Source organism: Pezoporus wallicus, unplaced genomic scaffold (genome assembly GCF_028554395.1).
Source record: "Pezoporus wallicus isolate ANWC-B61680 ecotype Strahan unplaced genomic scaffold, APGP_CSIRO_Pwel_v1 contig_2012, whole genome shotgun sequence".
In the NCBI taxonomy this organism is placed as follows: Eukaryota; Metazoa; Chordata; class Aves; order Psittaciformes; family Psittacidae; genus Pezoporus; species Pezoporus wallicus.
Window position 1 is genome coordinate 2,426,612 of NW_026639840.1, and position 15,596 is coordinate 2,442,207.

Here is a 15,596-nt window from a genome sequence, read left to right on the forward strand (position 1 = left end):
AAAGGAAGAAAGTATTGGGGGAAGAAAAAAAATATTGTCATCTAAACCAATTTTGAATAGTGAGGGAAATACACAAGAAAAACCTAAAAAGAGCAATAACTGTATTTTTATTTACATACAGACATGGAAGAAAAAAGGCAGATACACCTATGGTCAAGACAGATAAATGTATGGAGTTTCTTCTCCAAGGCTGCCACATAGGTAGGAAAACTGGCTTCCAACTCAACTGCTTATTCTATCACCTGCAGATGAGGCTGGAAGTTCATTCTTGTTGCCCCCCTTATGCCCTGTGAGTCCATCTAAGCAAGGAAAGAGAAAAAAAGCTTGAATGACAACACAATACCCAGGATAGACTAGCCCTAAATTCTCCTATGAGTCATGTTACGCAAGTTACATCACTCCTTGTTCTCTTCTTATATTAGGACTATGACATTACTGAAGACCGAGATTAACTCCAGCATATCCAGTTGGTCCCTGTACAAAAGCTGCTCCATAACTGTTCATCCATGCCACTGCTCTCCATGCTTGCTGCCCTCTTCTCTTTCAATGAGAGAATCAGAAGTACAAATAATGGGGCACACCACAGGTTTAGATAGTGATAAAATTATGTTCTCTCATCTTTCCCTCTTTCTTTCCAAATCCTAACACCATGTTTTATTTATTTGACTGAGACTGAGCACATATTTTCTTAGAATTACATTTTAAAAAACAGTTGCCTTTGTACTATTCAAGCTTAGTTCTTATACCAGGGTCTGGACAAAAAGCACATTGTTACATACATCAGCTTCATAAATTAACTCAGAAACCAGGATAGCTTAGAATACATACAGTCATCTCAATTTCACAACATCCTGGCTTACTTGGAAGCATTTCAGAAAAAAGCTCATTTAATTAACAACGCAGGTAGCAGAAGCCATCTCCAACAACGGCTAGGGTGATTAAGGTTAAGATGAAGCACATGAACATATCCATCTCTAGTTACTTTTATGAACTATGGAGTTCAAAGACTCCATAGTTCATGCAAACGAAAAATTGTATTATCTTTCCCTAATTAGACAGATGCTAAGATTTACTCTTTGCTTCTTTATCTGGGCTTAATTAGTGGCCCCAATACCTTTCTCATTTCTTCTGAAAGGTCAAATGTGCCTAATGCGAATCTGAGCTCCTTGACAAACAAAAGCAAGGTAGACCAGAAATAAAAAATGTGTTAAATATTAATGAAAAACAGTGTTTAGAACTCAGGAATAATAAAATAGATCCCTTATCTGGCCCATGCGGAAGGTTTGTGTAAGGAAATGAAAATATTCCTTTATATACATGTGTACATATAAATATCAATGTCAAGCTCAACATATTCCAAAGTTTACAATGCCTCCAAACCATGAGCTATTTTTTTCACTGATACATTCATTTCACAGGCTAAATTTACCATTTCCACTGCACAGAATTACCCTTGTGAAAATGCATTCCAATGAGATGGGGATGGAGCAGGGGCAAGATGTATGCAAAATTCCTGAAACGCTATAGCAACTCAGTATTTGTTGGGATTCCATTCAAAGAAGTCATACGAAGCCTTCGGGGAGCTGGCATGCAAACAGTTTCAGTTATGATGGTTTGTCATTCAACAAAATTAGGCAGCATTAAAATAATCTGACTGCAACTTTGAAGTGACTTGCAAACATGTCTATTAGGATATGTTCATTATTAGGCCAAGAAATTTTGCTGTTGATAGTAGATCACATTAAAAATATTATCTCTTGCAAAACAAGATGTGAGGGAGAGAAAATTGTCAGGGAAAAAAAAAATTATATTCATGAATAACAAATTTATAACCAGACTATAAAACAAAAATGCCAACTTCAAACGAAGAATTCCTCTGGCTGTTAATGTATTAAATATTAAATACCTAACTCACTTTAATCATCAAATAAAACAAAACTATGGAGAATACCAGATCACAAGTTTTGTTTAATAGCTGATCACTTATTTTTAAGGTTATAAATAACTTTGATCGCTGCACACACTAAAGACATAAAACACTTTCAAGGACAGCCCTTCAGGTAAAATACACAGATCAGAATTCAATATGCACTTCGATATTTTAAAACATGAACAGAACATTGTTTAGCAAAAATTAAGTTCTGACTCATATGTAATGATGGGAATAATGGATGTCTCGGAAGTAACATACCAAATTCTAAATAAAAGTGTTCAGAAAGAGGGATCCTGCACTTGCATAAGGCACTATGCTACAAGAAATCAATACAATAGAGGCCATGTACCTGTAGCTTGCAAGTGGTCACTGTTAAAGCAGAATCCTTCTTTGTGATGTCAAATACTAGCTGTTCATCTACCTACCTCCACTTAGAAAATTATAAAAGGTCGGACACAGTGCATTCAAAAAGTTACAAGCATTGGGAAGGGGGAGGGGAGGATGTGGAGTGTTAAGCGTACCTTTCCTTTTTAAAATAAGGAACATGGAACTTGAAAGGACCACCTAGATTATCTCCTGTCTCAGCTATCACTTCATTCAATTATCCCACAGACTTACTGGATTTTATCTTAGAACAACTGCCTTCTTTGGAAGGTTACTTTTTGAGTCTGACTGTCCTAAAAATTTAGGACCTTTTTTCTTCCTATTACCAGCCCCAATCTGTTCATAGCAAATTAAATCATAGTCTTCCGTCAGGTAATAGCATACAAGCATGATCTTGATAAAAATCAAGCTAACATGTCACAGCTTCCCGTATTTTCAGCAAATAGTTCAGTCAATCCTAAAATCTTGTTCCTGCATGCTGAAGTTAAAAGTTCAACTCAACGACTGCAACATATGTCTACCCACATCCTTAGATAACTGACTTGCCTGGTGCTGTCAGGGAAGTCTACAGACGCCTGACACAACATTGGAACTTTAAATATGCAAGAACCTACATACCCAATCCAAGGCAAATGACTTTTACATGGATTCCATAGTAGAAGTTAATTAAATGGTTAAGTACATTAAATGTTTAAGTAAAGAAGAGAAAAGCTGACAGCTAATACAGCTTGTTCTTAGAGGTGTTTTGTCCACATTTCTTTTACTTTCAGTTTTTGTTATAGTATTTTGCCTTTCACGATGACTTTAAAAACAGAAAAGATAAAGCAATTCACTGCATGCAGTGAAAAAAAAGGGTTGAAGCTTGCAGGAACATCCTAAAGTTTAAAAGGCTATGACCTTAGCTAATAATATTTTTTAATTTCTATGATGTTTTTGACTCTGACTACTATTTTCACATCTGTAACAGGTTTTATTGGCAACAACTACATACAGCCATGAAATGGGTTAACTAGCACCACACAAAATGGGTATACTCTTTCCAGATGAAGATGCATGGTTGCACCTTATAGTTCAACTTCTTTTATTTTATGACCAGAATCCGTTTAGCCTTTCCAAAGGCAACCTTAAAATCTGGTTCTCCCAGCTACCAAAAGACACACTCATTAATTAATCAAAGGTTAATACTTTACTCACCAATGCTACTCAGAGAACTGCTGCTTTCAGAATCAGAAGGCATTATGGACAGCACACTGTAAGTAGACCCTAAAATTAGAAAAAAAAAAACTTTAATATTTTTTCCTCGCCCCAAAACAAGCTAACAATTTATTTTCCTGATATTACAGATGCCAAACACACTAAATTAGAGAGAACACACGTCACTAATGCACAAAAATCTAATAGAAAAAAGTATAATTTGTGAATTAACATTGCACTGTGTGCTAAGTAGGAAATAATTTTGGATGAAATGCTAAAAATGAGTTCAGGAAAATACAGAACACAATTGTTACTTCAGATACACTAAGAAGATCATGAGTAATACCTGTGACAATAGTCAGAATCTGATTTTTTGCTTTTCTCGTTACATGTACCAGCTCCTAATTCATTCTGTAATTGATGCATACTCTTATCCTCAAACTTCCTTCAGACTTAGAAATTTCAGTTCATTACTGAAAAAAAAATTTGCTTCCATCCATTTTCAACTTTCAGTATCCGACCTTAAAAAAGGACCTACAAAGCTATCCGCCATTACTAAAAATAGCGATTTTTTTACATATTAATAAATCAATAGACAGAGGCGCCTTTTATTTTAGTGATTTTAGAAGTATGCTAGATTTAACTCACCAGAAGAACTAGAAAAACAGGTCCTACTTCAAAACATTGAAAAACTAAAGAGCTGCACCATCCCTCACAAGTAGGAAAAACACCACCGTAAAGAAAGGGAGTGATTATGTGCAAAAGTGATTTGGAATCTGGTCTGTTTTCAGCACTAGCAAGGATGTGAAACCTGTCTTCAGAAAAGCTCAAAGACAGTTTCAATAGTATCAGGAGCTACTTTTCCTACAGCTCTCCTTCTTATGTTTCAATATTTGTTTCCTTAAATCTCTTTGAAATTAAGAAATGAAAGCTGAAAAGCAGCATAAGATTAAATGAATTGATCTACCTTTGAAATCAGTTAAAGGACAGGCTGGAAAATAAGAAAGATGTCCTAGAGCTCACCTCCTCTGCTGCTTACCAGAAAAGACATGACATCTGCAACTACCATGGAGTTAGATGAAGGAAAGACAGCATGTGGCAAAGTAAATGTACTTACAACACAGGCAGTAACAACAAAGTGAATCGAAAAAAGCAAAGACACTTAGGGCCCCATCTTCCACTAGTAAAAGTGCCATTGCCCCAACTTTAATGGGGTGTGTTTATTTATCCTGGCAAAGAATAAGGGTCCCACATTTGATAAAAGGAGTGATGTCTAGGCAAAACTGAACTTCAACACGTATTTGAAAATAAGGAAAACTCCCTTCAAGCAAATCCTCTGGTTTTATCAGCAGACAGACATAGCAGAAAATAAGTACCAAAAAGGAACTGAATCTTGAAGTATACTGTTCAACCTGAAAACTCCCTGTGAAAAATTATTCAAAATATATTTGTTACAAATAATTCTAATTATTGTACCTGATGTAAGTTTTTTGTTTTGTTCTGATTTTTAATAATACGTACAACAAGCATGTCACTGACACACTGGATTCAGGAAAAAAAGATCTGCTGTGAAGCAAACTTCATCAGTGGAGACACATGACTCCCCAGCAATGTTCTTAAACATTAGCTTAGATTTGTAAACACAAGATCTGGTATGACAGCATGTTATCACAAGAAAACATACAACTGTGAAGAGAGGAGGAATCATCTGACCCACTCATAATTCCTTACTTTTACAAATAAAACATAATAAGAATAAGATCATCTAGTAGCATTTGTCTGGCTTCCAAGGCTGTTTGTGGGTATGTTTGGGTTTGGTTTGTTTTCAAACTAAAAGGATGCGATTCCATTATCTGTAACACATGCCACCTTTGTCATCAGAAGCAGCATCAATAAATGTCAGAATCAATAATCAGAGGACTCTACACAGCTCCCACAGTATTAACATTCATTTGTAGGTACTGAACTGATATACATACATGGAATTCAATTCAGGCTAAAGCAGCATCGTACTTGACATATTGTGCTCAATCAAACTAGCAATACTTAAAAATGCTCCAAGACAGCATTACCCTACTCCGTAAGATGACTCCTCACATAAATGAAAAGAAAAAAGGCACAAGCTAGTTTCTATAACCAAAGGCAGCAGAACACCCTGTTCATTCATGAGCTACACAACCACCCTATTTTAACAAATCTGTTGCAAAACCACCACCCCCCTTGCTAAGAAATCTTCCACTTTATCTCAAATTTTTAAAAATTGCTGACAAGATTACTGTGCCATCTTGTCAAATTGTACAAAAAAAAAAGATAACAATAAAAACCAGAACATAAAACCCAAGGGGAAGCCATGACTACTTTTTCAGGTTAATGAACACCTAGGGGTTCACGCCTTTCAACATACTTTTCCAAATATTTGCCTTTCATTTTTTTGTTCTAGTACTCACCTTGCATGCCAAAGACCCCCAGTTTAAAAACCTGCTACATTTGATTTCAATTCATTGACTTGTAAAAATTGCTGACATATACTTTAAATTCAAAATTACAACCTGGAATTACAGAATCTATGATTCTATGAATTCTGAGAAACACAGTAGATACTACTTATACTTAATTTAAAAAGAAGTGACCTGTTTTTTTTTTTTTATAGATACACATTTTTACACAGAGGAAAAAGAGCATAAGCATCCTATCTGTGCATTGCAGACTTGCTTTTGGAGTATTTTTTGGCTCATCCAGATTTAAACTTTGGATCAGTTCCTGGCTGTATTAAACAGCTTTGGCAGACCAGAGGGATTTAGAACCTGTTACAGTATGTATTTCAGATTCTTAAGAATCCCATTTCCTTCTATTTTCAACAATTAGAGCAAGTCAAATTTCCTTAAGTTATTACCGTATTTATTAGTCAGATGACAGGAATGCCACTTAAAACCTCACAGGTTAAGGAAAGGTACTAGTTGCTTAACCATGGAAGCCACCTCCAGGGACAGCAGAGGAAGTGGATTCTAGTTTGCTCCATCTTTCACACAATGTCCACAGAGACACAGTGATATTTATTTTCCTTTTTAAGACAGACAATGACAGGGATTGAGGGTGGTTGAAATAAGAGTTACATATCATCTAAGAAGACGTCAACTGTCTAACCAAGCAAGTTCCTCATCAGCAATACCAAATCCAGATTGATGGAATTAAATTATTAGCACAAAATTAAAACAGAACATTTCTCTCATCTGTCTTTCTAACCTTTGCGTTGTGAAACACCTCATAACACTGGGTATCACCTGTACTTCAAGGAGAGACTAAAAGAGACAAGCCAGTTAATCTCAATGTAAAGTCTCCAAAACAAGCTTGTACTTGGTACCTTCTGTAAGAAAGCAGCACAAAGGATCAAGTAAAATATCTTCCAGGACTAAATGCTAAATTACTGAATAACATCTGAGAAAAAAACCACTGTGATCAAATTTCATAATGTGGAGATAAGCTGAATGTCAGGATCACCATGGCTGCATATAATAACCTCATCCTCTTCCATACAAATACATGTATGTATGCAGGCTCTGCTCATGGCTCCGAAGGAGTGTATTCAGTGACAAAATAAGACACAGGAACTCATCTTTCCAAAATTCATGCCACGTATGCTTTCAATTCACAAATTTATTTTGTTTTTCCCCAGAATATATATCTTACTCTCAAATATTGAAAAAATAAAATAATAAATTGTATAATTCAAGCAAAAGAAAGCTACTTCATTTTCCAATATTGCTCCCTCAGATATACACCTTCAGCACAGGGCCAAAGCAGTAGACACTTCACACACTGAAAACGAACCTGTTTCAGTGTGTGAAGTACCAGGGTTTAATCCAGGGAGCACTAGTTTCATCTCACTAGGGGAGTGCTCTGATCTTAGCTGCACGGTTCTCAGCACGTCACCCATCTTCAAGGGTTGCGTTAAGCTCTGCAGTATGGCTGACTCCTAAACTAAGCATATTTCCTAACTAGGACCATGTAGATCACTGTGGGACTGAGCCTAGTAGGCGCAACTGCCTGCACAATTTTTTTCACTATGTCTGTGCTTTTAAGGATGACATTAAATAACTCTCCATGTTCTCCTGCTGTGAATTTCCATTGCTGCTTAGACGCTGCTCTTCCTCCCACCTCCCTTCCCAGAGCAATGACGGCTAGCTGTTTCAACTTCTTGTCAGCGAATGGTTTTTCTGATAGAGATCCAGCACACTGGATGAGAGGGCAGCACGACAAACATTTGTTTATCCACATCTCCATGCAAACTGACTTTGACATGACTCCTACTTGCTGTGGGGGAGTGAAAAAGTTTGATTAAAACTGGAAATGACCCAGGTTACAATGTTCCCATTGCCTTTACAACAAATAAAACTTCCCAAGGACCTTAAGATCACATGGATTTGCCATGCTCTATCTCAGAAGCTATTCTTTTCTTGGCAGCCTGTGCAGCCAGGTTTGTCAGAAACTGTAAGACATAAGTAATTTCTAGCAAGTTGTGCTAAATTCTGACTTCATACAAAACCTTTAATTGGGTATTTGCTTCCATCCATGTCATATTTATTTCAGATATTTAACCTTTAAGGATACATATATATGAGTAACTCCAAGAACAAAGGTACATACTTAGCAGTAAAACAGTGTCATATCAGCAAAAGCTTGCTGTCTCTTACTCTACTGCTTTTAAACATGGCTTTATCGCTATTCTGCACACCTACAGTTAATACTGTGCCCTGCAGCATAAACCCGTTTCACTTTTAGGACACTATGAAAACCAAATTAACACTAAGCATCTTTTTAAATAATCAAGCAGCTAAAAATTTAGAATTTTTATTTCCAAAATACCTCAGCCTATAACAGTCTCACAGAGATAGTGTCAAAAATTTTATTTTCCTTTTGCAATGCAATGTTTTACAACAACCTATTTATAAAATATTAAGATATTAATATTAAAAGTGTGGGTTTGGAAAATATAGGTACTTTAGTGCTTAAGCCATCTCTAAATTCTAAGCAAGTAGGAAGATATTCTTGTTATGGACAGAGTGCTTCACACATGAACAAGGACTTTGGCACCTTTCTCCATGACATTTAGTAAAAAACAGTACTGATGACAGAATTACAATCAGACTGATTTTGAATAAATATAACAATTTCTGTGTAGGATTAGATTCAGAAAAGTTAAGTAACCTGCTGGAGGCCAGTGACATCAGTAAAGAAGCCCTGAGGTCAGATGCTTAAGTTCCTAGTTGTCATTCATACACTGAATTAACAGCATTTGATCTTCAGCTATTAAAAACGCTAGACAAATACCTGTAAAAAAGCCTATTTTCTTAGCAACATCTGTTCAGAATACTTCAGAGTAGAATAAACCCACAGATTAGTATTTCCAAATATGCATTCCTAAGTGTACCCTCTCTAGCAACTTCCACACTCATTGCTATAGAGATTTTTTTTTTTTTTATTTTTTTTTTAGGCAGAAAGCAATACAGTGAGTTATACTGAAAAGAATTTACAACCTATCTGTAAGAGAAATCTAAGTCACTGGAGTACTGTTGAGCATCTTACTGCAATGTGAATTATGCAAGGAAGAAAACAGTGGTGCCTTCAATAAAAAAAAGCAGAAAAGCAGCAGTGAGAAAGGTAAGAGGAAAGGGCAAGTGATAAGAAAATGAGGTAGTTCATTTTTCTCAATAATCTAATCACGTTACCATTAGGATGCATTTGGTGCTGTCCACATACTTTATTATGTGTTCTTGTTTATTATTTGTTCTTGTTTACTGCATTTTGAGCATTGGGTCAAATCATCCTCTTTTCACAAAGCAGCTCAGAAAAGATTAAAAATCTTTTCAGATCTGAATTTGCATTTGATTCACAAAACACATGACAGTGCTTCAGCTGACAGTGTTCAAACTATTTTGCCCATGGATACGATGCTCTAATGCCTTAAAGAGATAGAAGCAATTTTTAAGAGCCAAATTATCATGAAGTTCTATTAGCAGGATAGCAGCTATTACCAACTAGAATTGGCAGCGAAGAGGTACAAAACCTTACAACTCCTTAAAAAAAACTGAACAAACCTACACCCAAGTCTATCAGGTCAGCAAGAAATAACACCCTTTGCTACCTTCCAAACCTTCACTTGTCTTTGTCATTTGTAAAATGACTACTTTAACTCTTGCACTCTGTGAAACCACATCAGAAGTGATTAAATGTATCTGCTGGAGCAGAAGGACCAAAGATGCAATCATAATTGCTGCTGCTATTTACTTATTCAGAAAGTCCTGCAGCAATTCAGGTTCTGAACTAGAAACAACTGCTTTACCTTTGTCTTCCTGCTTTCTGAATGGCATGGCTGCTAACTCTACTTTAGTGAGTGCATTTTGTCCTGACAAGTCATTTGTCTCCAACACTCCATTTCAGCCGAGGAGAACTGCAAAAGCAAATGACCGTGCCCTCCCCTTACAGCCCTGAATTTCCATTAGGTAGTGCAATGAGATGGGCGATCATTTTTCAACAGTTATTTTAAGGCTAACAGCAACATACCTAGCTACTGTGAAAATATCGGCATGCAAACTTCTATTACTCAGATTCTGGCAAAGGAACAACTTTCAGTTTATAGAGCTGCACAGACTGCCTTCACTGCTGACTTTCTTACAAGAAAACGGCATACTTTTGTAGGCTGACACTCAAAAGGCAGAGAAAAGAATAATTTGCTTCAGAATCTTTAACCTCAGCATTCAGTGCAGATGGGAAGAAGCTGCATTCAAAGCCAAGCCTTAGCAAAACTGAAATGCAGGTAGGTGAAACAGATTGTCGCATATTTCAGATCATATGGATTATAAAGTTGGTCCCCATATTATTAGCAATACAGCAGTGTCATCTTCTGTTCTACACACTGATATTACAACTGACTATCTTTTCAAACAAATACAGAAATAAATGTTATGAATTATTTTTAATATAGCTCCTTTAATAATGCCAGTTAACCTATTCTAGGAAAAGCTATTGTTTCACTGGTAAAATGCCCAGTGTATCCATTAATTTTTTCTTGCTTCTGGCCATCAGGAACATTACGTTTGCTGCATTATCTGTGATAAGCCAAAGGAGGAAAAAAACAAAAAAAAAACCAAAACATAACAGCACTTTAACAAGCTTCCTGCAATCTCAAACTCTTTCTCTCAAAGTTATCTTCTTAATCTACATTACTCACTAAATTACACATAAAATGATATAATTACTTTTGTTTATTAAGGTAGAGAGATGTAAATTTTCATTAAACCTCCCAGGTGACTAAAATGCCTTAGAGGATGTTCGCCAATCCCTTTCCCTCTAGGAAGAGAAATCTAGGGCCTAAATCCACTTGGCAGGCATATGCTCCTTGAGTACTCCATGTGCATGGTGTTCAGGAAAATGGCATTCTGACCATTCACTGGATATTCCAGGTATGGCTGAAAGGCCCAAGGCTTGTCCAGCTGAGCAGTCACCAGCAAGCAGCAGGCCTTCAGGGACCCATGTAATCTTTGTCCCTACAGTAATAAATGAGATGCCATCTCCAACGGTGAGTAGCTACAGATTGTTCTTCCTGTACATACATGGCAGTGAGAGGCATTGGCACATCACCTATCTTACCCCACCCAAGGAGCAGGTGTAAACTTCATTTCTTGTTCTCTGTATCAGTGCTCAAAGTCCGTCCCAATTCTGCCTGCTCTCACACCTAGCTTGGTCCCACCTGCCTATTCATCAGCACTGTCCAAATAGACCGTGGTAACTGAGGCCTTTTGAATTCTAAAAGGGTTCTCATCTGCCCTATTATCTGAAGAGATTGGTTTTGATCTGTCAGACATTTTAAAAATGTTGTTTTCAAGGCCACTACTCAGTCTTTCCGGTCCATTTTCTGAGTTTTACTGCCCATTATAGTGGGTATAACAAAACATCTTGGCATGTACATTAAGGAACTGTCCAAGTACATTTCTCTTGCTATGAATGGTCTCTGTCCACAGGAACTCACACTTCAAACCCACTGAACCTGATACCGACTACTAGAGCTCTTCCAGGCTGTAAATGTATGGTATGTGAAGAGCTAGCCAGGCAGCTTGATGCACTGCCACTGAGGAAGCTGAGATAAAATCTGGACTCCTCCTAGGCCATGACTGAAGGGTGGTATTGCTCACTACAACTGAAGGTAAAAGCTGAATTGGGAAATATGATACTTTGTCCAGGAAAGCCTACCCAAACCCCTTTTAATGCTGGGGTACAAAATATTTCAGAAATAGTATTTCTGAATACCTTCAAATCTCCTTACTAGCTTCTTTTAACCCCAGATAATAATATATTCACATCTATCTTTCCCAGCATTCTAGCTCTTAAAGTCTAGAGAAAGACTTGCTGATTGTTCATTTTGTTACACAGTCCTCCTTCCAGGGAAAGCTTACTTTGCAACATAATTTCTGTATCTGGGGACAATTCTTTACATCAAACTATATTCCAGAAGCTTTGCAAGTAATCTGACTGAGATTTCTGGAGGATGACAATGTCTGCCATTTGCAACTAACCCTAGAAGATTTCAGTGAAAGGAGATCACATTCATAAAAAACCCCACCAAGCTATGCAATCAAAAGAACGAAACTGTTGTAGGATGAAAGTGGTAAATACTACATCCCAACAAATGCATTCTCAATCAGCAACAGCTGCCTTACTAAATCTGCAACAGTGACAATTAAGAAATTTGAACATCATTTAGTTTGCACAGATATACATATAACTCTGTAGCATATTATTTCACCCAATAATTGTAGAGTCAGTTAATATAAATGGCAAAATAAAAATGTGAAAACTAGCATTTACTTTACAACTATATTTAAAATTTAATTTAAATTTTGGAATGATATCAAAGTAACCACCGAATTATGTCTGTAGAGAGGCCAAGCCATAAAAAAAAACCTACAGGGAAGAACAAAGGGAAAAGCAACTACAGATATTTAAAACCGCAGACATTCAAAAGGCTAGAAATCTACCAGGTAACAAGGAAAGCAAGCAGCAGCTCCTCAAGATTAGCCTCTTAACGCACCCAGTCCTTTCATTAACTCCCTGTATCTTGCAATCAGGTATTTCCTCTGCAGGAGCATCTGGGGGCACTCCTGGAACCGTGGCGGACAAGAGCGTCCCTCAGGTGCCTAGGCTGAGCTTTTTCTTAGCAATTCAAACTTCACCCATAACAAAGAAGCATTACGTTTCAAACTGGTTTTTAGGACAAGTCATCAAGAACATACATGTACCTATATCCATCCATAAACATAGTCTAAATATAGGAACTGACTGGCTTCAATGATAATGGTACAGTTAAAGCCACATAGCTTTCCTACTCTGCAGAGACTTTTAAACAAGGACAAAGTGGCTTAACACACTGTTACCTTACCCTTGCACAGCAGCAGAACTAGGTACACAAGAACGCATCTCAACACAAGCACAATCACACCAAGGGGTTGTGCTGTTTACAGCTCAGGAAAAAACAAAACAAAACAAACCAGACATGTTTAGGCCAGTCCTTTGTGACTCCAAGCAGACAAGTAATGTTTCAAAGTCCAAAGGCTTTTTTCCCTCTCTACATACCATCTGCCTTATCTAAACTTGCCCACATACAACTTAATCTTGTGAAGCTATCTTCTTTGTATATCTTTCCAATTTCTACTGCCCTAGAATACTGACAGGAACCAAACTTCTTTTTGTAACATGAAATAGAACAAAGTAGTTATAATACTCTTCTCAAAAAGCAGCCCCTGTTATGAGTCAAGAATTAAACCAGCAACTGATTGAAAAAGCTAAGGTTACATAGTATCTCCTTACATGCTGTTCTCTATATTAAATGTTATAAATAATAAAATTATCAGCCTGTTGTTTCTAGCCTGAATTGCCGCTTTTCCTAAAACTTAAAAACCAGATCACATCTACTGCTCATAAGTACTGCAAGAGACCTATCAACACAATCATTCGAACTTGAACTATGGAGGAGTCAATAACTCAATACACCTTTGAAATTCAAGTGGTGTTACGAGATTTGACTTTTTCAAACCGTGCACCTCTAGATAAAGTGATTCACTTGGCATGAAACCTGGATTAATGCTCAAGTAACCTCCTTTCAAACTTGAAGGGAGATGCATACTCCCCAGCTAAGCCCTAAAAGATGAATTCTCCTTATGCTGCTTTTCATAGGGTGCTTCAATATTCAGCCTCTAAACAAGCCCCCTTCAGGAAAAAAAACGGGGGGGGGGGGGAGGAATCCAAAAAGCATCCTGAGATGGTTTCACCAAGGTATGTCACAGAAGGGCTTCAAATTCAACTTTGTTGTTTTGCCACAATAGAAAAAACTACACGCACTTTCATATAGAACACAGCTCATATCCAAGCCTCTTTCTGTTTACACTAATGATTATTACTTGAAATGGTAATAGGAAAGATGCATTTAAGCTAAACCATCGAATATCAGATTTCCTGCCTCGTTGGCAAGTTTACTTTTTTTCCCCAACACTCTATTCATGAAAGCAAAAGTAAAGAAGAATAAAACATATAGCTTCCCCCCCACCCCCCACCCCCAAGTGCTGTAGAGCAGGAAACCCTGCTGCCAGCAGTAATTCCATATTAAATACATATATATTTATTCAGGTAAATCCCTTATAAAAGGTAAGTCCCTGTTAAGTACAGACTTTAGGCCTGAGTTCTCTTCAGGACATCTGAAAATACAGAAAGGTCATCAAAACTGTGTGAATGCTACTAGCACACAGCAAGTGCCACGGACAAAAGAAACATTGAATCCACAACAAAGAGAATGAGACCCCTCTCTAAATCTGGACAAATTGAAGCTAATATTCTGGGTGTGTCTAACCAGGATCTTTCTAGAAACATACAAGTTTTCACAAAGGTAGTAACTTAACCAGACAGCTTCTGAAAGTTCCAAGCACTGATACGACCTCAGAAGAGGGGGTGGAGAAGGTAACAATATAAATTAAAAATATATTTGAACCATAGACTGTACTTTTTCAGAAGACAAACAGAGATATAAAGAAGAAACCACACCTACGCCCTCATTTAAACAACGCAATTAAGTATGTCCTTAAGTGCTCTGCTTTACTGAGTGATTATTCCAGAAGTCTATTCCCTATGAACTATTTACAAAAATAATTTGTTGCAGAAATCCCCAGGGGTAACCTTCGTGCCTCTTCTGGTTACAGCTGCACCACCCACAGGAATTTTTCATCCCTCACCAGAGTAACCTTCGGCTGTGATGATGGCAGAAACAGTCTGAAAACCACCTCCCCTGGCACAGGCATTGCCAGAGTGTGTGTGAGCAGACTGTTCCCTGGCACACACAAGGAGTAAGTTGCTTATGCTTCCTAATGGCAACATAAATAACTAAATACAACAAAAAGACATCTTCCCCATGTACCAGGATGCTCATGCATACAAATGTTCACTCCACCTGGGAGCTAAAAGCAGAGAATGCTGGGGAAAAAAAAAAAAGGAAATCATCTGGAAGCAATTATGGCATGCATTCCTCTCCCCCTCCTGTTTGCCCCTTCTCTGCAGAGCATGAATGCTGCTACTTTACCTTCTTTCATGGACAGGGCAAGAAGACAGCATCAGATTCCACTGCGGCTTGACAAGAGTGGTGAGGCAGTCCAGCATAGTGCTTTGCAGCACAGAAGGCATTTGCCCCCTTAGCACAGATATTCCTAGGGCTTCCTTCTTCTGGCTTCATCTTTTACCTTGAATTCCTTGATGACAGACCCTGTTTGGAAACTAAATCTATTTCAGAGTCTAGAAAGACTTTTTTCCTACATAGAAAGAGTATCAATATGCTATATGGACTTCTTAGACTTTCTGAAGGTTATTATTTTGGGAGAAAGCAACTACTACAACTCTAGCAAGTGACAGAGTGGCTAATGGCTTTAAAAGGTGGCTTCTCTATGACCTTCTAAGCCAAGCAAGCAACTGGAGCAAGCATACAAAGAATAAATGGGAACTTGAGGTACTAGTGACAGGAAAATCTTAGTAAGGGAGGATTTTTATAAGC

At 37.4% G+C, this 15,596-nt stretch overlaps 1 protein-coding gene across 6 annotated transcripts in view; it reads right to left on the minus strand.

The window, feature by feature from the left end:
* DLG5 (discs large MAGUK scaffold protein 5) overlaps window positions 1-15,596 on the minus strand; it is a 110,413-nt gene that overhangs the window by 66,175 nt on the left and 28,642 nt on the right. For all 6 annotated transcript variants that reach the window (XM_057416343.1, XM_057416341.1, XM_057416339.1 and 3 more), the window contains exon 2: window positions 3,512-3,580. In XM_057416343.1, coding sequence (XP_057272326.1) covers window positions 3,512-3,580 — 69 coding nt within the window. The remainder of the gene's footprint in view (window positions 1-3,511; window positions 3,581-15,596) is intronic.